General features: G+C 33.8%; 3 protein-coding genes across 3 annotated transcripts in view; 1 reads left to right on the top strand and 2 right to left on the bottom strand.

Annotated features, from left to right (window-relative positions):
• The first annotated feature begins 482 nt into the window (after window positions 1-482).
• Window positions 483-2,516, top strand: LOC125052562 (pro-resilin-like). The gene is made up of 5 exons (XM_047653478.1): window positions 483-624; window positions 706-1,347; window positions 1,442-1,631; window positions 1,894-1,941; window positions 2,157-2,516. Exons 1-5 carry the CDS (start codon window positions 616-618, stop codon window positions 2,441-2,443), a joined length of 1,176 nt encoding a protein of 391 aa, XP_047509434.1. The 5' UTR covers window positions 483-615; the 3' UTR covers window positions 2,444-2,516.
• On the bottom strand, window positions 2,513-7,769 carry LOC125052563. Its single transcript, XM_047653479.1, has 6 exons — window positions 7,582-7,769; window positions 6,533-6,741; window positions 4,855-4,990; window positions 3,807-4,072; window positions 3,031-3,223; window positions 2,513-2,921 (listed from the first exon to the last, which is right to left on the bottom strand). Exons 1-6 carry the CDS (start codon window positions 7,628-7,630, stop codon window positions 2,851-2,853), a joined length of 924 nt encoding a protein of 307 aa, XP_047509435.1. The 5' UTR covers window positions 7,631-7,769; the 3' UTR covers window positions 2,513-2,850.
• A 12,892-nt stretch (window positions 7,770-20,661) lies between these two features.
• The window catches only part of LOC125052693, a 63,050-nt gene continuing 57,823 nt past the window's right edge, over window positions 20,662-25,888 (bottom strand). The window contains exons 5-6 of the mRNA XM_047653675.1: window positions 24,455-24,714; window positions 20,662-21,714 (exon numbers count right to left, since the gene is read on the bottom strand). Coding sequence (XP_047509631.1) covers window positions 21,487-21,714; window positions 24,455-24,714 — 488 coding nt within the window. The 3' untranslated portion in view covers window positions 20,662-21,486. The remainder of the gene's footprint in view (window positions 21,715-24,454; window positions 24,715-25,888) is intronic.

Raw genomic sequence — 25,888 nt, forward strand, 5'->3', positions numbered from 1 at the left:
AAATTTTATCGTTATTACCTTTATGATTTCGATGTTATGTATTGTTCGTGTTATAACTAAAGTTCTGTCACGGGTGAGTACTAAGTACGGCATAGCTAGCAATGCCATAAAATTTTATGAAATGAAGTACCAAATTTCCATATAATTTATATTAAAATGAAAAATTAATGCATTAACTATTATTATAATGAATGGCAAAATGAACGATAAAGAAGGAGAAGAAAGAAGCCAAGAAGTTTAATTACCCAAGTCATACTTATCATACTTATGACGGTACCTTGATGACCATTCAGTGGCCATTTTAGTCACTATCTACAAGTTATATAGTCAAAATATGAGATAAAAATTAATTATGTATCCAAGATTGATTTCATAATAAATTATACAAAAGCTTCTATCTCGTGCTTCGTACGAAATTATACCAATGAAAGGACACGAAACGCGTGAGGTACTTTGGCCTGTATCACGCTCTTCGTTAGAATCGTTCCTATATAAAGTCCGAGTTAATCCACTTTAAAACATTCAGGAGTCAACTTCCAGTATCAACAGCCCTTTGTATTAAGGGCAATAATACTCCTCTTAAATATCGAATAATTTAATAAAATCGAATTCACGATGATTCTTGTAAGTTAAATTTGATTTCAATAAAATTTACTAGCACATTTTTTATCATTCAATTGCTAATTTATAGAACTTTATTTTCAGTGGGCGATCTGTTTAACTGCACTTGTGTGGACCACAACTAAATGTGAACCACCAGTTAACAGCTATCTACCTCCATCTGGTAGTAATTCTAGACCATCTTCTCAGTATGGCACACCAGCTCTAAATGGCCAAAGGGGCCAGGGCCAGCTTCAATCTCAAAGATTCCAAAATCAACCTTCCGATAGCTTTAATACACCTAGCTCAGGACAATCCCTGACCTCCGAATATGGGGCACCTGGCCAAGGATCTGGTTTTCCAAGGGGTGGTCAACGTGGATTAGGGCAGGGAAACATACCAAGTTCGCAATACGGATCTCCAAACGGTTTTGATGGGCAATCCTCATTTGGTTCAGGTAGCAATCGTCCTCAAACATCTTACGGTACACCAAATCAAGGTAATAACCAATTTGGAGGACGTAATGCCCAAAGACCTGATGCTGCCTACGGAACACCTGCAAGTGGCTTCCAGCCATCCGGTGATTTTGGTTCAGATGGCTATTCCGGTTCCAGTTCTCGCCCTGGAAGTAGAGGCCGTCAACCACAGAGAGGCTCACCTTCGTCATCTTATGGAACCCCTGATTTCGGTAATAATCTAGATGGTTCAAGTCAAAATTATCGTGGATCAGGGGTAGATGGTTCTAATGTAAGTTAAAATTAACTGTTAACCTTTAAGCAAAACTAGAAAATAAATACAACTCAATTAAGACCTTTAATTTTACAAAATCTTATTTTTGCAGGAACCTGCCAAATATCAGTTTAGTTATGAGGTAGACGATGCTGAAACAGGTACAAAGTTCGGTCATTCCGAGCAGAGAGATGGTGATGTGGCTATAGGGGAATATAACGTAGTGCTGCCTGACGGTAGGAAACAGATTGTTGAGTATGAGGCTGACCAGGATGGATATAAGCCTCAAATACGATACGAGGGTTTGTTTATTCTTTCCTATAAAATTAAGCAATGGGTTTAGTATAATTTTTATTTGAATTTAAAAAGCATGCAGCATTATCTTAAATTATTGGCCGTTGTCCGTATTCGGAATGAATCACAATGAGGCAAACAGCGTATTTCGATCTATATAGAATGGCCCTTTGTTTGAAAACACTGGTTGCGTTCGTTTCACTGCTCTCGATCCGAAACTATTCACTTACATAAATGTTTCGGCATTTTAAATATATTTTGCGTTTTCAGGAGATGCATCTGGTTCCGGATCTGGTTTTGGCTCCGGCGTTGGATTTGGTAAATATTTAAACAACTTTTTTCAGAAGATAGTACATACGATAATTGGCCCGAATCTGTCTTAATTTTTAGATTTACACGCGGATACAGCATAAATTACATTAATTAAATGGTTAAAGTAGATATTTATCTTATAAAATACCGAGAGAGGTGACCTGACCTACGCATTGATTTATTTAAACTTTTTTATTTTGGTTTTATTTAAATATTTATAGGTGGTGGTCGTGGAGTTGGTCAAGGGGGCAGCCAAGGATATCCTCGTGGTGGTGCAGGTGCTAATACGTTTGCTGGTGCTGATGCTGGTTATCCGCGAGGTCCCGGTTCTCAAGGTATCTCTGGTGGTTTTGGACAAAATGCACCGGGTGGACAAGGAGGAAACGTCCCTGGTGCTGGGTATCCCGGTCGCGGCCAAGGTCTGAGAGGCCCTGGTTTTGGATCAGGTGGTGACGACGAAGGCTATCCAAGTGGCGGACCAAACGGACCCAGAGGTTCTGGATATTAATGGATTCTCCAACCAGACTGTTGCTCATGATTACTCACTTTATACGCTTTGTAAATAAACGATGAAATATAAACTGACTTTTTTTTAAAGCATTTATTAACAAAAAAATTAACTTCAAATAAAGCTCATTCGGAAATGCAATACACTGTACGCACTTTTGTATACATATTAATACTGGCAGTTTCTACACTACAGTATAACTAAAAACTTTACACAACTAGAACGGCGAAAGAAAGTCTCTTAATTAATAACAAAAAAATAATAACTTTAGCGGAATTTCATGCGAAACTAAATGCAATTCGAACAATATTAAAGTTTTATATGCAGTAATAAGAAAAACCGTAATTTGCTTAACATTGAGAAACCTTCTTAACATCTTTAGTTTCAAAAGTATTATAATTGTGACATCATAGTAAAATTTGTAATACAACCATCATCATAACGCTTGAAACGGAAATTCTCATGATAGCTCCGATACCTGTAAAACAAAATATAATATGCATTCCTTTGTAAATAAAAAGCAATCACTCTAACTAGACTTTGTTAAAAGTTAATACGGTTAATACTAAATACGGATTATGGCCTACCTTGGTCATTCTGAGATTCAGCTACCGCCATCTCTATGTCATCATACGAGCTTAGCTGAGTTTGTTGATCGAATAACCTGTTTATTTCCTCATTCATTACGTCCTCAGATATCGGATCGATCCTATTGTCTTCTGCGCGTATTATATGGTGTACAACCTCGTCTTGATATAAAGGCGCTATAGTGGCCTGACACTGAAAATTTTATAGTGAATACGATTCGCTATGGTGGAATAATTCTATTGTAACAATCCATGTTTAAATTATACATGCAAATATAGTCTAATCTTTATTCATGTTGCGTTCAAGATACTATGAATTTGATGGTTTGGCTATTGAGTCGGTCGTAGCGTGATGTTATAAAGTCTATTTAGATAATTGGAATAGTTATTCCTGAAATTAGCGCTTTCAACCAACCAAACAAATATCTTCAGTTTTAAAATATTAATTACATATACTGTATTTTTCTCGTTTTAAATTGTATTCTGTTTCTTATATTTTTAGCAAAAACGAAAAACGAATAGTTTTTAAATTTAATGTTTAAAAAATATTACAATTTCTTTGATAATAACAAATACATACGAACAACTCGTGAACATTATATTTTTAAACCAACTGTTCGACGAAACAAAGGGATTCTTTTATCTATATATGTTAAAAATAAATAGCAAAGCCTTCTGAACATTCTAGTTACCGTATTATGCAAAATCTGCGCTGGTATTGTTACGGTAGTATATTCATATTACTAAAAACTTCTACCATAATGAAGAGACAATACCTTCAGTTGCAATATTCCATTTTCAAAATGTTCTTTTTTCACAATGAATCTTAATTGTAGTATAGTTTCTCTTGCATCCGGACGCTCTCTCGATATTCTATACCAGGGACCGGTGACGTATTTTCTTGGAGCTGCCTCATTATTAATTAGCCATTTTAATCGGGCCTGTGGCCGAGATCTTGACGATGAGCAGTTGACAGCTATGATATCCCCTGCTCTATATTCTTCTTCGAGCCCTGTTACTTGGGGCCGTCTATATGGTAGTACTGAAACATATTAGTGTAGTGGAAAATATGTCAGTATTAAAACACATATGTCTAGGCAAAAGCCGTAAAAGTATATTTATACAAGTAGTGGGTCTTTATATATTGGAAACTGCTTTGTAAAAATAAATCCATTAAACATATAATGTTATTACTGTAACTGTTCTCAGTTGTATAATCTTTTGAGCCCTTGCAAAATATAGAACATTCAATGCAGTTAAATTCATCTTTTACATTCTGTAATCAACTTACTCACTGATTTTAAATTTATGAACACTATAGGCGCATAAATAGTGCAGGATTGGATTACCGAATTATTGGTGCAAATAATTTATTTGACTTTAGCTTAGTTGCATGCCAAATGTGGATTTAACTGGGGAACCTAATATCCACAAATAGCTATTATATTTACACGTTATTTAAGGTATTGTGTCTTCGAAATGTCTCTATTTTATTTGGCGAGTTGGAGATGCCAATTATATTTCAATATTAATTATGGTTAAATAACTTAGGCCAAATATGAGAAACGGGAAACCAATTTACAATGAATAAAAACATGTACATTACATACACAAGCAATTTCAGTCTAGTTAATTAGAGAGAAATTAAATTTTATGTACCTATGTATTTTATGTATGTTATAACGGCTCAATATTTTAAACAGAAAATTAAATAAGACTTATGTTTGGGTAATAAATATGTTTAATTTCTGAATTATCTTCGAATTTCTCTTCGAATATTTTTTTTTCTTATAGATTTAAATAATATATATTTTAGATACTTACGATGTACACTGATATTTCTTTCGTCATGAACGGTTATGAAATATGGCCCTTCACCCGACAATTCACATCTGTACAATCCAGCAGAATCGGAAGTCAAGTTTGTCAATTTGATGACGTTACTTGAAGAATCTTTTTCCTGTAATTTAAATTAAAATTAAATTACGTTTTATTTAAAAAAAATTATTTAATATAACGTAAGTTGCCTAATCATGTTAATTTAAGTATAACAAAATCTTGGTAGTGTCAAACCATTTTTTCTCGATAAATTATGTATATTGTACGCAGTAGAATTGTAGTTCCTTTTAAAAAACATTAGAAAGTTGTGGGTAGTATCAGCAAAGTTCAAAATTACAAATACTCGCAAATTTCTCCATTATTATGTCGTTCAACGATATGGATAAAATATAACATAAAATAAATCCCGTTAATATAACATAAAAACCATATGTCAGTCCAGCATATCCAGCTCGGTTGCAACAGCAGAATAACCTTATTAGCCCGGTCATTTTAGACATAAAAATAGTGATCAAATAAAGAAAATTCCGACAAAGATCTACAACTTTGCTTTGAGGTACTTTTTTGAAAAAACTTACCGTTTTCGAGAAAAATCCAAAAAACCTAAAATTTTGACTTTGGGCCCCGAATAAGTCCCTAAGCTCACATGGGACTGATGGGGACTTTTGACACTTTATTCCTTGTGGTAAACCTAAGGTCTCTACGAAGATTTGGCTTTGTCGGAATTTTCTTTATTTCAATTGTCTAAAATGACCGGGCTATATACGTGCTCACGGAGGCATCAGGCTGTTCAACTACTGACAACTTTTTACTTACAGGACTAAATTTAATATTTTCTCCCCCATCCAGGACGTCACGATCTGGAGTCGAATATGCTAACCACTAAACGAATAGTCATGTTTGTTATACACTATAGAGACATTTAGATGTTCATTGAATGTAGCGGCACGCACTTAACAAGTAATGTTATCTAAATATTGTTTTATGGAATCGAGTGTTTAACATCTAGAGAGGTCCTCGTTTATGAGAACTGGGGCAGGTTAAATTTCCCAATATGTGTATGACTGTATGTACGATATCGGTGGTTAAATTGTTATTCATTTTACAAAATTTATTTCACAATTTAATTTCACATAAATATAGTGTTTACAATTTTTATTTTCCCACCCTTTCGGTACCGTTAATAATTATAAAAAATTATTGTTCAAATTGTAGTAAGCCAGAAAACCGAATTTTGTCAATTGGGACAGGACACGCAACAACCTGGGTAGGTTAATGGCATAATTTTTATTCCCTAAATGCGGGAGCAGTTCGACTGCACTTGATGCTAGGCAGAAAATCACAAACTATATATAAAAATGTGAAGGTAAAAAAGTGAAAATTTACTATTATTTTTAAAGTTTTGCCTTATGTCCTGCGGTAAAGTACACTTTGTTAATTCGGTCATAGCGTGAGTTCCTCGATAAATATACTATTCAGCCTTGCGATTCTGTAACTCACTTTTCGAACTCTCACAGCGGATTTCGTTACAGTACAGTTTCGTTACAGTACAGAATCGCAAGGCAGAACAAAGATTTCAATTCGCACCAGGAATTTCTGTGAAAAACGCGTTCAACCAGTCTTAAAAAATAGTAAGTATAGAATGTTACAGATATTTACTTACATCCACATTGACTCCGATCTGCGGAAAAAAATTATACTGAACGTTATTGCTTGGTACATATTTGTAGAACTCTATTCCGTCTTTGTACCAATTGAGGGAATACAACATTTCTCCTTCAAGATCATATTGGCATTGGAGTAGTACGGACCCGCTTTCTACAGCATGACTCGGTACAGTAAGCTCTGTGATTCGAATGCTTACTGCAAACTCTGTAAAAAAGATTTTATGAACGCCTTTAAAAGTGTAATTAGTACCTCGGTACTGGAAGTGTTCGATTGTAGATGGTGCTGAATTAAACTTTCAGCGAAGCTAGAATACTTTCGGGAGGCAGGCAATTTAAAAAAAATTGTATAAATTAACCTAAAATTGTAGTAGATTACATATAGAGTACATGTATAGATTTTTAAGCGTACAATGTGTTACTTAAATAAATGATTCATTAACTAGTCGATCACTTGTATATTATGTGTAAATTGAGAAATTTATCCGAATCAATGTACCTAATTGTATATTGTCTCATATAAACAATAATAAAACAAATGGTGCCACATCCCTTGGTCTTAAAGTAGGTGATCATACTTCTGTGAGTTTACAGATAGGTTTCCTCTCGATGTTTTGCTTCGCCGTACGAACGAGACATAAATTGCGTACACGGAAAGTAAAATTTGTGTACAACTGTTATTCGAATGCGACCTGAGAGTTCGATTTGTGCGCTAGCAACACTCCTTAAATACACGAAATAATAAATGAGGATGCAAAAATAGAAAAGCTTTGACATTTTTGGTTGTGATTTCTCTGAGATAAACATTCATTCATTCACATTCGTTATCCCGTTTTCAGTGTCTCGCGGTAAGCCGATAAACAATTTTCGACGAATACATACAAAATAAACGGAATATATTTTGTTGTATATTAATAACTATGAATCATTTTAGACGTATGCGACTATTGAAATCTCACAGACTAAGCACCTCTTTTCTTTACACCTCTATGCAAATTTCGCTTATAATCTAAATAATTGATCTAACTTTAATAAGTAGCAAACTAACCTTGTTTCAGAAGAAACAACAAACACAATGAAACACATTTCCCACACATTTTCACTCTAGCTTTTAACCTTAATGTATCGCCATTTTAATAACCTCTGTTCCCATATTGTATGGAATTGTTTATTATCTGAATTGACAATGGACTTCAATACGGAGTGGAGTTGCGGTAGTATAAGAATAAATAGGCCAGCGAAATCCGGCGGCGCGTCTAATTTTAAAACTTAACTGTCCCGCGCATGCGCCGAACTTTCGCAGATTACATATTGCGTGTACATCGGTAATTTATGCACCTTTTATTAAAAATATGAAAAGCTGTTATAAAAAGAGGATTTTGTTAGAATTTTTTTCTGACTTTGCGAATTATTTTTTCAGTTACAGATCACTTCCGTAAGCGAGAACCAGTTAATGCTTGGTATGGAATAGAAATTCATAATTTTTTATTGTAATTATTTCAAAATCAATAGCTTTTTATTGTAATTTTTTAAAATATAATCGCTCTATACTAGTAAAAAACTATTTTTCATTATATTACATATTTATATTTTATAAGTTTAGCTGGTTCTTTGTGACGTACATTTTTATTTTATTTTAACGTGAGGAAATATAATCCGTATTATTGAACGTATTGTTAATTTTTAATATTACGGATATTTTATTCAGTGTTGATTTAAACGCTTGGAACAGTGGTAATGTGGTGGTAAATGTGGCTTTTGTTATGAAATTTATGATAAAGTTTAATCATCATTTTATATTAAAATGGCAGTAACGGTAATTATGTCCTTTGGATTATGTTCTATATTTAAAACTGTTGCTAAATCGTATATGTGAGAATAATTCGTAATGGTTGTGTGAAACACATTTATAAATCTATTTAATACCTAACAGCAAAGCACTTAAACAGACAACATTAATTGATCATCGTAATTTGCAATAGTCATTTTTTACTTTATAAAAATATAAAATCTAGTATGTTTAGAATCCATTGAAATTCCCTTCGATGCAAAGTTCACAGAATATTTAAGTTAGCGTGTGGGGTGAGTAAATGACGTATTATGTTAGTAATCTATTGGTCAGTGGTCAGCATGACAAAGCTAATACGATAATTGGCAGTTTCAATGACTCATTTGAACTTTCTCAGAATATGGAAATTTTTAATTAGTTTCTACAAACTCGTTATTACCGAAAGTAAGACCCATTAAAGAATTTCTGCTTGAATTTCACCCCATTACACATGTTAAACAGCGTTTGATATGTTTTTTTCATTCATGAATACTTTTGATGACTAACACTTTTACGCGTGGACATATTAACGTGTGTACATATGATAGTTACTACATTTCATAAGATTTTCTACATTAAAATCGCCATGGTAACAGATAGTGGACTATGTATAGACCGCGTTAATAGGGTTCCGTTCATTATAAAAGAGTTGTTTCAACGTGCTATTTTCGTAAAATTTGAGTTACATCTTCTATTGACGTAACGAATTATGATCTTAGTAATAAGATAAAATGGCCTGGTGGAGGAATTCTAAATCAGTACTAGAAGTTAGTTTGCGGCTCACGTACAGTCCGTCCTACTCCCGAGAGATGTCACTATAACGGCTTGTATTGAGAAAAGTAAAAAATAAGTCAATTTCATCTGAGAATGTCAATATAAATCTGCTTTGTATTCATACCTTGCTTTGTTGATTATATAAAATATATTTCAAATTACATACATAATATTCGGTTATTTAGTTACGGTTATTAGAAACTATCCAAATGTAATATTTTATACAGTTCAAATAACCTATACCGACAAAATTTAAAACAGCTTAGCTTACCAGCAGTAAAATTTTGTATTTTTAGAGAAAGCACAGCGTGGCTATTTGTCCCTCGGGCCAAACAAGCAATAGCAAGATTTGCTTCCATCAATCTTTTACCTCTCTAGCTAAGCACTCGAAAAAATTGAATAAAGTTTGTTGTATGATCTGGTAAATGTGAATTTTCATATGACACTTGTTTATAATATTGAAATTTTGTATATTTTTCGGTTATTAAATGAAATAATATTCTATTATAAACGAAACAGAATATTATTAAGTAATATTCATTTGATTAACAGAACACCTAGTTATATACAAGAGAATAAATGTATTATTTCCTGCAGGGAAACAAAACTTCACAGTTTCAATTCCACGTGTCAGCGGACGGAAATTGAAAAACAACAACGAAGAACTGATGTTTTACAAACAGTCGCGTAACTGAAACTAAAATCGTGGATATCTCAATCTTATATACCTCTATTATTTATGAAGCTGTATATCTAATTCTGCTTTAAAATCTAGTATATTTTCCATTATGCTATAGGTAATTTGTTAACGCATATTGGCAAGTAACCCGCAGGTAAAATTTGGGACAGAGCTGATCTTACGAATTAAATATATCTGATAATCAAACCGCGGGCTTAACTAAAATAAAAGTTAATAGTTATATTTATATTAATTAGCGATAATAAAGTCCATACAATTCCACCAATTTTGTCACTCGTTTGAGTGGCACATCGCTAAGCGAGTAATATGCTGGCCCGGATGTTTGCACGTAGCTCACCATAAGTCAAAGTTATTCTGTTCAAGGCGTATTGTCAGCCATTTTACTCGTATGGGCCTGTTTTACAAAGAAGGTGTTCAGGTGCTACTGGGCTTGTCGAGGTTCTGCAGTGCGTCAGTTAGGTATTTTAGGCATAGTCCTAATAGTATTCTGAATATGCTGATTAAAAAGAACACGCATATCTTAACACGTTGGTATGCTGTCCATGACCCACTATGGGAGTTTTTTTCTGTTTTGTTTACTAGCCAATACTAAAATAGCAACTAAGAACGAATCGTTACTAACTAACTAAAACTAAATATGGATATTATCTGAAATAAATGAGTTATTATTACATTATTAGTATTATTAACTATGCCATAAAAAGCTATTTTGGAAGATGATAAGAAATCATAGTAGTACTGTAAAATCTCCAATAATTTTGTGTAAGTTTAAATAATTTAGTTTGGCCCAAACCAACCCAAACCAATTTACTTGTCCTCTGTCCTCCTATTATATGTCGCGTTCAGTAGACACGTAGCCCTGTAGGTAGTCACTTGAATGTTCTGATTAAAAGTTAAAACTTTTATACACCGTTGATTATTACTTGTTACTTGTAATTTCAAAATGTTATACTTTATAGCAATAAAAGTTTCATATGTTAGGTTTCAAACTTGAAAAGTCTGTTTCAACTTTCACTATAAAAACTTCAAATGTTGGCTTTATACGAGTTTGTAAGACGATCTTCAAGTTAAATGTTTTAACTCATTAATATTTTGTTCTATTGCATTTCAAAAAACGATTGTACTCGTTAGTTATATTTACTGAAAAATAATTTTATACGTTTCAAAATATAAAATTATTATTAGGGAGAATACTGCTATTTTCAGTAAATAAAGCTATTTGAGAACATTTCATATTCTCCTCGGGTTGCGTTAATTAAACGGGTCGAAGGGACGGACAAACTTATGTGGTTTGCAAACCCTCTACATTACCTTCAATCAAAGACAACATACGCTAAACAATTACATTAAAATTGTCTATTTCTAGAAGAAAAATGATCACACTATTTCATTGTGACCGACCAAAGAAATAAATCCTAATGAAGCGACCTCGCTTGTAAGGAATGAATGATTAAGCGGAGATCTTCGTTTGTTTTTGCTATAGGAGAGTGTGTGTACTGACACCTCAGAGGGGAAATTACGCCGCCTTCGGGACCTCACACCAGTAAATCATCATTAGAGTACTCGCTTGTGAGACACGCTTTATAAAAGATTCAACTTAATACAAACGAGACGAATAATGGGAAAATTACATTCCACGGCTCGAAAAAAATCTGAAAAGCCGTAATTCACATAAATATAATACTGGATTTGGTACGATCTTCCTTAGAAACGTTAATTTTTCAAGATTACACAGAGAACTGGCGTAATTTGTTTTATTATTCCTCGTTACTTTATATACTTTTCAGCTATTTGTAGGTGTATGGTGCTTAGATATAGGAATTGAAAGTAAAAAAATATATTCATATTAATAATGTAGTAAAAATGAGTATAACTTTGGTAGATACAATCTAAAAAGATATAAGCTTAAATGTTTACCACCACATTCATAAATGAAAAGTAATTTCCATAGTTAATAATTATTGTAATTGACATTTATTGGTAATTTGGTTTAAATCTATTCGTACACTTACTTATTTCATACAGAATCCGAAACCCAAACCGAAGTTTTATAATGTAAGTTAGAAACTAATGACGACTAATAAATAAATATAAGTTGTTATATCATCTAACCTTAAATGTAGTTCAGAATTACCCTAAAATCTTAAACAAGGACATTTTACAGCAATTAGCAAGCCGTAAACACCATTTTAACACGATGTAATAAAGGAACTTACAGAGCTATTTAAGCTCAATATAATTCTCGGTGACGACAAAAGTTACAAGCATAACAGTAAACATGTCCCCTACGGGTTAATAAGGTCAGGCCATTCATTGGGTAAGAAGGTCGACCCCAGCAGTCAATAAGAGATTAAGGAATTAGATTTTATAAGACAATATTTGACAACGAAATGCAGAATTGCTAGGAATTTTCTTACAGGATTTCTTTTTTCCTCTAATGGTTCTCAAATCAGTTTCACTATGAGCTAAGCGCCATAATGTCACTCTAAATAAAGCTTAGGGAAGGTTCCTATCGATACTTATGAAGCATGTCTGATTCTATCTCTATAAATAATTTCCACCTTAATAACCTGTTATTAGAACAATTCTTTAGGTGTTTATTATTATGTCAGTACAATAAAAAGACTACATATTTCTATTCTAAGCAACGACCAGAAATATTACTGATAAGGTTAGAAAATAAAGTTATTAATAATTTATCTAAAGCGACATTATTTCACAATTCGCTTTCATCTTATGAATCAACATTACCCAGTCGCATTAAGCAGCTGGTATTGTGTGAATTGGATCCATTTCAACACCTGCGGGTATGACGGACGAATCTAGGACAATAATTAATTATCCCTCAGTAATAAAACACGTAACATTCCCACAGATTGTGCGAGGTACTGTCTAATATTATTGTATGAGTTTGCCATATTCATAAACAAAGCGTCAAGAAGAAATTCTCTTCCAAAAAGAAGTTTTAAATGTTTATAGACGGTAAAAATCCTTTTTATTTTTAAAATAATTTTATAATGTGCGATGGTTTATGTTTCGAAGCAAATCATTTTCGTGACTAGTTGTGTATAAACGATATGAACGCATTGTCTGTCAAAGATTTTCTCAAAACATTTAATATTGGAGAGGTCAACAATATTTAATGCCTTTGGTTAGTACCTATGTAATTCGAATCAAACATTAAACATCAATACTTGAAATCAAAATTGCTTGCTGTCTTAATAAAACAATAATTTGCCACAGTGTAGAAAATTATTTTCCTTTACAGCATATTATGCGCAGTCAGAGGGGATTCCGGGGCAAACGAGAAACAAATCGAATTATGTTCAAATTAAATCTTTGCGGATACGGTGACCTAAACCCTCAAAACTTTTTTAATTTACAAGTTTAGTAATATAATATATTTATGAACTCATCGTCTGTTTCTTAATTCACTCATATCACCAAACCAAGCAAATAAAAGTGTTCATCGTTCTGCCCTGCGAAAATGACTGCTTCACGACTGATTTGAGAGCGACCGCCGATGCGAAAACCGCTGTGTGAGTTCGAAAAGTGAGTTACAGAATCGCAGGGCTGTACTTGACATATGGTCAAATTTGGAGCTGAAACGCATGACCTCTGGCATGTAATTGTACCTGGATTACGTTGTTCTAAAGGAGCTGCGATATAATCCTGATTTATTGCTTACAATAATTATCATATATATACAGAACAGAACATTTTAGTCAATGAGAACAAGAGTAAAGCGTAAATGCTTTAGAAAGGTCCGTTGTGAGAATTTAAAAGCAAAAGCTTTGGGTCTCGACAGTTGAGCAAATAACACAAACGTCCCAAACAGCGAACCATATGTGGTTCTGCTCATACTATTGTATGGAACGTTTTACACTTTGACTTGCGTTGAAGCATTTATAAACATTTTAGGAATACATTGCAAGATAACTCTTCCAAAAATTTTTCAGTCATAGATAAATATTTAGGCCTAAGCTTTGAGGTTTTTATTGTACGTTCTAAGTATGGAATTTTATATTTCTAGGCTAATGAATATTAGCTATCAGTCGATTCATGTATCTGTATAATTATTATTAATTATTTCAACTTCATATGTAACCAGTAGTTGTGATAACGATGGATATAATTATAGATCAATTAGTTTCATAACATTATTTATCAATATATTGATTGAGCGCTCGTAATAGAAATTGGAAAAATATTTTATGATTGATATGTCGCAGTGGCCTCTGGATTTCTTTAATATTTTTTTTATAAACAATGTGGTGATCTGCTTTCTCTACCTGACACATTTTTTTTGAAACTAAACCTGTTTTTTCAAGTATAAATTTCGCTCGTAAAAGAGAATTTTCATTCATTATATTTTACCTGTGATTTAAACATACTATCTCTGTCGCCACAGACAGCTATTAGTCTTAAGGTGGGAACTGACCAACGTTACGAGGTGTAATGTAACATGTAATGTAATGTTACACAGCGAGCATTCGTGCAGTCAGTACGTCGTGTTAAGGTCGATTTACATCAAACGAGCGAATGCTCATTCTATCCCCACTACATCAAATTCTTCTAGTGTAAACAGGCGTAGAGCATTCTTTCGTTGTTCTTAGTGCGTTCGCAAAGATTCTATAGAATATTCTAAGAATGCTCGTTCGCTTGATGTAAACGGCGCAAGAGCGCGCGAACAGTTGCTTAGAGCGTTCTATCATGTTCGGACGTGCTCGCGCCACTGAGCGGTCTTTTCAAAGCGTTCTTGTGTTCTAGCGATTGTTTACGTATCTTATCGATTAAATTATGGATTGGTCTCAAGAAAAATGTTTTTTAATGTTTTTTTTTTGTTTGTTGTTTATTGTTGTTTATTTATTGCACATACTTCAGATATAGCATTACATATTGTCGATTTAGACAGTTTAGTAAAATACATCAGGCTTCCATAGGGATCTCCAGTTGCCAAAAATCGCAAAGTCACTGCTAGTTTGTCATATGCAGGAATCGAGTCTCTAAAATTCGTACTTGATTTTCGAATTTTTTCGATGGTCAGAGATAGTAAATGATCAAAATCCTCCGGCGCCATTCTACAAAAGTTTTGGAATTGTCCACTTTCTTCTTGTTTTCGCATATCCGTCATTTTTTCACCTACATTATCCAGTGTCCTTCGATGCATTAAATTTGTAACCCACCAACGTCTCTTCCTTCTTTTATTTTTGAGTTTTCGCGACAAAATAATAAATGCAGCACTTGCAATAATGATATCGCTGTCAGAGTCAGACATAACGAAGCACTACCAATACTAACCACAGAATTGACACGAATGAGCAAAGAACATTCGATCTAGCTTTTGTTTACACTAAAAGATTACGAAAGAATGCTCTTGTTCTAGCTCTTGCTCTATGTTCGTTTGATGTAAATCGATACCTCTAGCTTTCGTTTACACTAAAAGATTACGAAAGAATGCTCTTGTTCTAGCTCTAGCTCTATGTTCGTTATATATAAATCGACCTTTACGGGGAAACCAGCGAGCAACGAGCCGCTCGATGCTCGCTGGTTTCGAGTGCTCCACCCGGCTGTCGGTTTTTTGGCGAATCCTTTGAGTGTTACGCGGTTCGGTCAGTACGCTCTTTGTCAAAAGTCGTCCCGAACGCACGCGCGTTGCGAGTAATCACACGTCAATCAATCAATCAATCAAACTTGGAGTGGAATAAAGAAAAATCTCTGTATTTTTCTATAAAATGGAAGAAAAGAGGAAGTGTTGTGGAACCCAGCTCATCCACAGCAAATAAATTCAACAGTTCTTCAAAATCGATCGGAGACATGCGTACAAAGTTTTTATACTGTCCAGTAATCATTTGGTTTTTCAAAGTTGCTATCAATGACAAACCACCACATACGCCTCTGTTTTTAAATAAGTTTGATCTCCAGTAACGTTTTTTCTTCTTCTTAATTTGGATGAAACAATAATTAAGTAGAATCAAAGATACCAACGCGTCCTCGCTGTCGGCCATCTCGTGAACACTGGCGGCGAAAGCGGAGCACAGACGTTTGACGAGCATGTTACGCCGATTTTAATACACAGCGTAAAGGTGGGAACTGACCAACGTTACGAGGTGTAATGTAACATGTAATGTAATGTTACACAGCGAGCATTCGTGCAGTCAGTACGTCGTGTTACGGGGAAACCAGCGAGCAACGAGCCGCTCGTTGCTCGCTTTGAGTGCTCCACCCGGCTGTCGGTTTTTTGGCGAATCCTTTGACTGTTACGCGGTTCAGTAATTACGCGTCGCACGTCGCGAGTGATCATGATTATGATTTTCTATAAATTGTGTCTTTTTTAAGTAATTTTTGTCCAATTAAATTCAACAGTTCTTCAAAATCGAGACCTGCGTACAAAGTTTTTATACTGTCCAGTAATCATTTGGTTTTTAATATTGCAATCAATAACAAACCACCTCATACGCCTGTGTTTTTAAATAAACTTGATGTCCAGTAACATTTTTTCTTCTTCTTAATTTGGATGAAACAATAATTAAATAGAATGAAAAATATCAACATTATCACTATCACATCTCGTGAACACTGGCGGCGAAAGTGGAGCACAGAGTTTTGACGAGCATGTTACGCCGATTTTAGAACACAGCGTGACATGCTCGATGCGAATGCTACATTACACCTCGTAACTTTGGTCAGTTCCCACCTTAACATGCTCGATGCGTTACACGCTCGATGCGAATGCTACATTACACATTTAACTTTGGTCAGTTCCCACCTTTACGCGTGCGACTCTTTCTAGTAATATTATTATTATTGTAAAGTGAGTTTTTTCTTTAATACTAACGATGCCATAATGTAGTTACTTATTCATAAGACGATATATAAAAATCAATTTTATAGGTTTCTAGATTAACCTTAATACGTGCTTCTACGTAATACTTTACCATGTACACCGTCTTATCGATATATAAATTGATATCTACCAAACCCTAATCAACAAATCAAACATTGATTTCCGTGATTCAAACAGGAATATTTATGGCACCCGAGGAAGTTTCACATGTAAAATATACTATTTGCTGATAAAGAGCCCTCGATATCTCCCCCTGGGGTATTGGACAATAGCGTGAGCCATTTCCACATTTCCCATTTAAATTTGTTCCCTTATCAAGGGGATGTTAAAAACATGCAAGGGGACATTGATGAGTCATCCTGATACAATTGCAGACCAACGACTGCTGGCTTTCTTAGGAACCGTGATTAACCTTTTGTTGCCGCCCTCGTGTATTACGTATGTATTCACTTAAAAATTGCGCTTATAAGTGGAAGAAAAAATAATATTGCTAATTTGACCATGTTAATTATTATTGACTAAAAATGGATTCTTCACTGTCCATTTTTCTTGTCCTATAAAATTTATTCGATGAAGGAAAACATCGTATGGAACCCGTAAATAAGAAAATGACTAAAAAATCACGATGTCAGTTCAAATTCCTGCTGAACGCAGATGACTAAAACTGTTCAAAGTAAAGTGTAGAAATACGAGCTACAACCCTATATGATTTCGTTGTAACAATTCAGGAGTATTGTTATTTGTTCACCTATTCATAATGTGTTAGTTAGTTGTTATTATATAAAGAGGCGGTAAATAATAGTATATTAAGGTTTCTTTGTAAAAGTCACGAGTTCAACCAGAAGTCTTGGTTCAATTCCTGGGTAAAGCTACGGTTTCCTAGAAAAGCGGTGCCGTTATCTGACGGCCGTACTGTAACGTTGGGTGACGTCACCCATACGTTGTCTATAATAACATCCGAGTAGGCTTTCTAGAGAACGTTGAGTGTCACCGTAACGTCAAATAGCGGTGCTTTCATTTGCATGTCGGCCGTCATAGCGGTGATAAACAGGTTCTACGTTTTTCGCGTGTAGCGGTGCGCATATTTAATTAATACAATGACTTGGAAGAGCGAAAATGATGGACAATTAATTGATTTTGTTAAAATCATGAAGCTATTGTACACAATATCAAATCCAAAGAGTACAGACCAGCTCAGCCTTGCGATTCTGTGACTCACTTTTCGAACTCTCACAGCGGTTTTCGCAGCGGCGGTCGCGCTCAAATCAGTCGTAAAGCAGTCATTTAAAGATTTGGCATTCTGATAAACAAACTAAACTAAAACTACTCCTTATGTTGCTATGTCCAAATCGTCCATTTTTCACCAGTGCACGACCTAACGCTCGAGTGAGTACTGAGTGACTACGATTGAATACGGTCGCACTACTTTCTAGGAAACCGCAGCTTGGCCACCGTACAGACGCCCGTTATTAACAACCGTAAAATGACGGTCGTTAGTTAACGGCACCGCTTTTCTAGGAAACCGTAGCTTAAACAAAATTTTGGTAAATGCATGAAAAAATTTGTGAACCAACTTTACGGCTGTACATATAATAGGGTGAAATTAATTTTCAAGGTCTATCTAACGAACTTTGAGCTCCGTTGACCTTTGTTGGCGCCTGTATTATGTATGATTTATATAAGGTTATTAGAGAGCGTCGGCAAAAGCAATTATAAATGCGTCCAACCTTTGTATATTTTAAACTTGCCGTGATATATTTTAAAAAGAATTCAAAAATTTTACCTCCCAACGTAAAATAAAATATACTTTATATACAAAATCTGTACTGTGTAAAAGACTATATGATTTTTGGAAAATGTTCAGAGGAGTTGTTCGGATTAATAACCTGCAAAGGAGTTTCATCATCAGACGTCAAGGCAGAATACGAAATTCCACCGGTATCACCTCGACATCCGTCTTTACACAACTGAGCGTTTTTTAAGGCAGTGTTTGTCACGCACCACCATTCAGTGGAATGAGCGCCCACTGAAGTATTTCCGAACCAATTCGACTTAGGGTCGTTCAAGAAAAGAGCGTACCAATTCCTAAAAGGCCAGCAACTCACTCGCGAGGCATTGGGAGTGTCCACGGGCGGCTATATCACTTAACATCAGATGAGCCTCCTGCCTGTTTGCCCCCTGTGCCTACTATGAAAAAATAAAAAAATATGGAGATACTAGTTTAATTAATATTGTTCATTGTTTTTCTATAGTGAATAATATTCATTAGTAGTATTACATGGAAAGTTTTCCGGGAGTTTTAAAAAATTCGTAATTGCATAGACTTTGATGTGGTCTTTCTGAATTTTAATGAAAATCTAACAAATGACTTTATTATTCATTCTAGAAAATAGTTTAGTGTTAATGAAACTAGACTTATGCTAAAAATTGCTTTTATGCGCAATTTTTCCTGTAGAGCGGAACAGAAATATGACGTGTAAAAATCTATAAAATTAACAATTTTCAAATCTCCCGGAATACTTTACAGGTAACCACTAATTTTCGAAACAAACTGTACGAAACGGGGTTTAGGGATTCAAATAATAACAATAAATTCTGTATATTCATATTTACTTCGAACTACTTAACTCATTATTTACATATTTATACTTATACTACGAAATGTACAACAATAAGCAACAGTTTAATTGAACAATAATAGACCTCGTACATAGATAATTTTCATTTTCATATCAAGATGATAAATTAATGTTATTAAAATTTATAATTTTAAATTTTCTTTCGTTTACTAAGTAGTTATAATATCATAAATAATCGCTATTCTATTTTAAACACGTTTAAATGATTTTAAAACTTTACATTATTTACAATCCTTAAATAATAGCTATGAAGCGGAAATATATGGACATGAAATCAGAATCAACATGAAATTTCACAGATTTAAACATTTATAGCGATTTAATAGCAAAATATTAAAATTATTAAAGATTGTTTTCTTTTGGTTGAAACTGTCGAGTCTGCAATGGTCAATGTTTAATATAAAAACCACGATGACGATACAATCTTCTCTTATTCATAAAAACTAAATTAATCATTAATATATATTAATAACTTTTATATTGTATGGCGTTATTAACAGTCCATAGCGTAACATAGGTAATAACCGCAAACAGATGAAATTTGTACTAAATCTTAATGTGTTTATGCTGTGACGAACAAAAATTTATCCATACCTTAGTTAAATTTGTATATTTGGTTTTTATGAATTAGTTTCAAGTAACGTAACGTACAACTATAGTTTGATGGTATTTATAATTTAATGTAAACAAATAATATATTTAAAATTAATAGGAAATATGAAGGCTTTTAGTAATTTAATGCAATTGAATAAAGATTTTTGAATTTTTTTGAATGCAATTAAGAATGTATAATGTATATGATAGTAATTAATTAATTACTCCCCCTGTCTTTGGCAAGCCTTAGCGGTATACTAAGGACCTTAAATTGGTCGCTGTTAAGTTAAGGTTGGTATCGCGTAATTTGGACTAAAATATGAAAGCAACCGGATATTGCAGACTCGAAACACAGAATTTCCGCGTAGCTAGCGATAATTTCACCGTATCACCTTTGTATATGACACCGGCAGATAATAAAATCCGCAAGTTTATACATTTTCTAGGAAATTTATAAACTTTCGTAGGATTTCGTAAACGAGAAATAAATTGTATTATGTTACGCCCACAATTTCGCATATAAAAAATAAATAAATCAGTGGCGCTACAACCTTGCTAGGTCTGGGCCTCAGATTTCTGTATCTGTTTCATGATCACTTGTCAATCTAATCGGCAAGAAGGGAATCAGTCTCCTGTGCCTGACACATGCCGTCGACTTTTTGGGTCTAAGACATGTCGGTTTCCTCACGATGTTTTTCACCGTTCGAGCAAATGTTAAGTGCGCACATAGAAAGAAAGTCTATTGGTACACAGCCAGGGATCGAATCTACGACCTCAGGTATGAGAGTCGCACGCTGAAGCCACTAGGCCAACACTGCTCTCTACTGTGTATATACCTATCCAAAATTAAAGTTTCGCGAGTACTAGGACATTCATAACCAACGTCTATTCTATTGTCCCTGTATATTAAGAAATCTTTTATTCTAATTTAATTATCCGTAAGCTTTGATTAAGTGACTAGTTATAAAACTGTTGTTTCCACTAATATACTGTGTTCTTTGTTTTCAACTGCACTTGTTAACGATCCTAAGAAATCGTTTAGCTTATAACAAAAAGCGAATAATCTGAAAATAAATACAAAGCTTCTTAGCTACAATTTTTCTTTAGATAATATTATTGAATAACTTTCTTTTTTTTGGCATTACAGTACAATGTTATATATGTTATAATTATATAACGTTTTTTTTGAGCATTGCTGGAAAAATACTTGAAGAAGAATTATTAAACAATTTACTAAGAAAAGAGAATAATATTACGTTCAAAATTTTCCTCATGATATGTTATTAAGCTCTCGTGGTTATTAACCACTGAAATGAAATTTCTTTTCATTTTATATAACCAGAAAACAAATTTGTACGATTAGAGAACATTGATTAAAAAGTATGTTTAAACGAGTGGCTACGGGTATCCAGGGTTATTTACGTACAAACATAGTATACAACTGACTTTTGGATGAAAATAATACAAACTAATACCAGCAATTACCGAATAATAGAACATTTCGATTGTCAGAAGGAAGATTAGAGAGTTTTTACACGTTACACATTTGTATATTTAACTGCATGCAAAAATTAAAATAATTGAAAAGGTATAAACATTTCTATTTTATTGGTAATAATGAGGAAAAACAGTAATAATTTGGTTATAAGCGCAGATGGGTTTGCACAGCCAGCAGCTTGGACGCGATCAGCTCTAGAATTTTCAGCGAGTTCCCGAGACCTTGCATAGCCCTTCATCCTCTCCCCTTGAACACTTTCCTCGTTGCTCCTCCAGTAGACTGTAGCTATCGTCGCTAGACACTGTAACAAAGATAGATATGATATTGTTGTTGTTGTTTCTGCCGTTATATTTTTAATTATTACAAAAGTACAAATAAGTAACATATTGTTTCTATTTTATTTAAAGAAAGTAAGATTATATATGTGTTTATTAGTTATATTGTGAAAATATAAAATTATATTTTCGAATATTACGCTTCTACGGAATACCTACTACACAATATAATAAATAGTTTTTAAACTAAAATTACCACAGTAGTGGAAAATGTCTGGAGTTGATGTCTTAAGTTCTATGAAGTACTAACAGTACTAACTTCAGACTACGACTATGTGATATAACTAAACTACAAGTTAATACATTTCGAACAAACTTGACTTGATCAAAAAGCACACTGAATGAAAATAATATTTTTTAGAAACAAATCTTTTGAAGATGTTTATAAATTCAATTTCATTAAATTATTACTTTGCGTGTCTGTTTCCATTTATTACTTAATTATATTTATGTAATATGATGTTATGTTTATGTGCCCGATTGGCAAGCGGTAGCGCGCGATCGCCAAAGGTATCTCTAGATTCGTAAGCCATCGCTCACCTTGGGTCACTGCGCCAGTGTAGTAAGTCACTAATATAATGTAGCTGGGACAAGTTTCAAAAGCAATTTTGAATGAGGGGATGATAATTTTGTCAAGTTTTTACTATATTTAGTTAGTAAATAACCGTTTTAGAGATAGCGAACGTTAACAAAACGTTAGACGTTTATTGTTATCGATTTGCATAGGCCTAAATTATGTGACACTCTCATTAACAACTATTTTCGTAGAGAGCGTGACCGTATAGATTAGTCTATTATAATAATACAATTTTCATTAAATGCTCAACTTAATAAAGTGTCATACGAGTATCAAATTATATCGAAACATGACACTTTCTATAAATAATATAAATTTATGTGTGTAAATTGTATCAGCAATATTATTTTTCGTTATTTTTAACACAACAAAGCCTAATTCTTTGAAAGCCTGACAGGTGCTTCTTACCCAATAATACAATACATTAAGAAAACCCATTATATTGAGAAATCTCGGAAATATAAAAAAGTTTTGTTACGGAATGCACAAAGACTGAACATTTTCAATTAAGCTCAACATCCCATAGCGAAATCATTTAAAATCGTCCGATATGTACAAAAAACTCAGATAAATAAAAGATAACAAATTTCATTATTGGAAAACGGATGAATTGAATTTTTGAGATAAAATATTATTTCAGCTTATTAAAAGTGTGATCTAAAGCTAAAACCGAATATTATATTAAATAATACAAGGATAATAGGTTTTATAGTAAAAAGTTTGCATCATGCCTCATGTATCATATCTATATAAATTCTTAAAAGGCCGGCAACGCGCTCGCGAGCCCTCTGGCATTGAGTGTGTAATCTTATTTACTAGCGATCTGATCTCTAGATATAAATATTTTTGAAGATGATTATGCTAAACGAAACGAATAAAACTTAAAGTTGGGGAAATAGGCTTTTATAAGAACGGGTTCTTAGCAATCACTTTATATTGTAAACTCCATTGGGGCCCATATGTAGAAAGTCTGTCGAATAGGCTAAGCTCTGCAGTATTTGCAGTGAAAAAATACGCGATCTTACTAAGGAAAATACAGCATAGTTCATCTATTTTAATCATTTTCATAATTTTATGTCTCATGGTGTTCTTTTGTGGGGTAACGCAGGTGATATTGAATCGATATTTGTGGTACTGAAACGGTCTATTCTAGCGCTATGTTGGTTATACCCACGAGAGTCAGGCCGAAATTAATTCCAAGAATTAGTAAATTTAAACTATAGCTAGCTAATATATTTATAAAAATATTTTATTTGTGCAGAAAAATACAGATTATTTTAAAAAGAGTAGCTTTCATAACTACGTATATAATAGGTACTCGTAATAAAGACAAAATTATTGTGCTAACGAAAAACTGCCTATATTTTGATTTTGTTTTAGACCGCATAATAAGAAAAAGCGTGGGAACTGGAGTGTTTCCGAACCAACTCAACTTACCCTAAGTTACCCTAGTACCCTTACAGAAAATTCTTAAAAGGCCGGCAACGCACTCGCGAGCCCTCTGGCATTGAGAGTGTCCATGGGCGGCGGTATCACTTAACATCACGTAAGCCCGCTGTTCTAAAAAACTAGTAATTCTTTCCAAGGCAATTAATACGAATTGCATACGCTTTTTTTTAAACCCTAGTGAGGTGTTATTAGAACTTCGATATGAGATGTTGGAGTTCATCACTATCTATTGCTAGATATAAAAATGTTGGAAATCAACTAATTAATTTCAGGTGGGGACAAACCGTGAGACATTTAATATGATTTATTTTACATATTTTTTAAATTTATCTGACCACTTTCACAGTTTAAGCTCACTAGAATGACATTGCTTGGGTGGCGTTTATGCGTCGGGTTGTCTCTCTCTAAAATATGTCTAGGGAGCCAATGGCTGGCCATGCGTCGTACTTGTGAATGGGTACTACTTTTGGTTGGACTTGTATCGATGTATTATTGGCTATGTATTAATTATTTTCTGCCTTGATTCACCTTGATACTACGTGTTTACGTATTCCTTCAGTAATTAACTTTTTAATCGACACTTATTATATTTAAATATGTCATTAATCTATTCGAATAAGAATTATACGAGTAATAAAGGTAAATACGGTAATTTTGACATTTAATATGAAAATACTAACTTTGAGTTTGAGGTCTCCTTTCCTAAAGTGCTTTGGTTTAACTTTGAAGTCGAGTGCTAAACTCGTGGTCTCCAGGCCGTCCTCGTGACTGTGATGTTCTGGTGCAAGCACGGCGGCTGCGGGTGCTGGTTCTCCATTGATGTACCAAGAAAGCCGTGTCGCTGGCCGTGACCGTCCAGAAGTGCAATTTACTTGGACACGGTCACCAACGTGGTACCGCAGTTTGGACCCAGTAATCATCGGACCGAATTCTGGGAGGGCTGAAAAGGATATAAATTATTGACATAGCTTTCAGGGAATACGATAACTATTTATGCTATTTTAAATGCAGAGAGATAGAAGATCCTTCAAGATGACATGTACTTTATATACAAGAAGAAATAAAGTAGACGTACTATGCATAAGTAATGTAATTGTATATGTCTATATTTGTATGTGTTTAGTTAGAGTTTATGAGAAATTACAGAATGAGAACATGCTTTGATATATTTTTCTCGACACGTAACGTGGCCAGATTTTGTTTTGAAAGTCCTCGAGGTAAAGGTACATGATGTATAGGTACAGTAGTAGGAAAAATTTGAAAAACAACATCTGCTCGATACTGAGCAACTTATTTAACGAGCACTATATCCGTGTACATTCTAGGTAACTTTTCTAACGGGAAATCTACATAATATATATGTTATCAGACTGGTATCTCTATTCATCTAATTTTATTATTGTATAATAAATTAAATTCTTTCTTGATTCACGTTCATTAATTATAGCCCAATATTTCATCTATATTTTCTAAACTTGCAAGGTAGAGTGTGTTCCACGAGCTACAAGGCCGATGTAGCTCATATTCGGCAAAACTATGCCGTAGGCCGTTGTTAGGTGCTTAGATTTCATTTGTTTCTATTTATTTTTAATTTACTATGTTTATTAAAAAAAATTGATCCTGATCACCACCAATATCGAATAATTCGCCCCATCATCATCATAAGAATATCTTATATTTTTGGTTGTCGTTTGATAAATATCCTAGTGGTTCCACTGATGGGTTGCAAGGGTCTTTTCGAATACAATTATTAATATATATATTGACATAACTATTTTGCTTAATGTTTTTTCTTGAAATGTTATTACAAAAGTGCCAATGTAAAAGATACACAGTGTAACTACAAGATGTGTGAAGTGTACAAGATTTGAGAATAATGAAAGTGACTGAAAACTGTATATGTGTAACAATTACTTTTTAAGGTCGACTACCTTTTTTTACAGGAGGCAAACGGGCACTCGCACTGCCAGAAGGCTCGCAAGCGCGCTGCTGGCCTTTTAAGAATTAATACGTTTTGAAGGACCCTAAGTCGAATTATTTTGGAAATACTTCAGTGACGTCCGATGATGAAATTCAGCTGTAGGTATACGGTAAAGCGGAAGGAGCTGATACTG

The sequence above is a fragment of the Pieris napi genome, chromosome 9 (genome assembly GCF_905475465.1).
Source record: "Pieris napi chromosome 9, ilPieNapi1.2, whole genome shotgun sequence".
Lineage (NCBI taxonomy): Eukaryota > Metazoa > Arthropoda > Insecta > Lepidoptera > Pieridae > Pieris > Pieris napi.

Coding starts and splice junctions, on each gene's coding strand:
- LOC125052563 (XM_047653479.1), bottom strand. CDS start 7,630: ATGTGTGGGAAATGTGTTTCATTGTGTTTGTTGTTTCTTCTGAAACAA. Junction 6,742..7,581: donor GTTGTTTCTTCTGAAACAAG/GTTAGTTTGCTA, acceptor TCTTTTTTACAG/AGTTTGCAGTAAGCATTCGA. Junction 4,991..6,532: donor AGATCGGAGTCAATGTGGAT/GTAAGTAAATAT, acceptor TTTAAATTACAG/GAAAAAGATTCTTCAAGTAA.
- LOC125052562 (XM_047653478.1), top strand. Junction 1,348..1,441: donor CAGGGGTAGATGGTTCTAAT/GTAAGTTAAAAT, acceptor TTATTTTTGCAG/GAACCTGCCAAATATCAGTT. Junction 1,632..1,893: donor GCCTCAAATACGATACGAGG/GTTTGTTTATTC, acceptor TTGCGTTTTCAG/GAGATGCATCTGGTTCCGGA.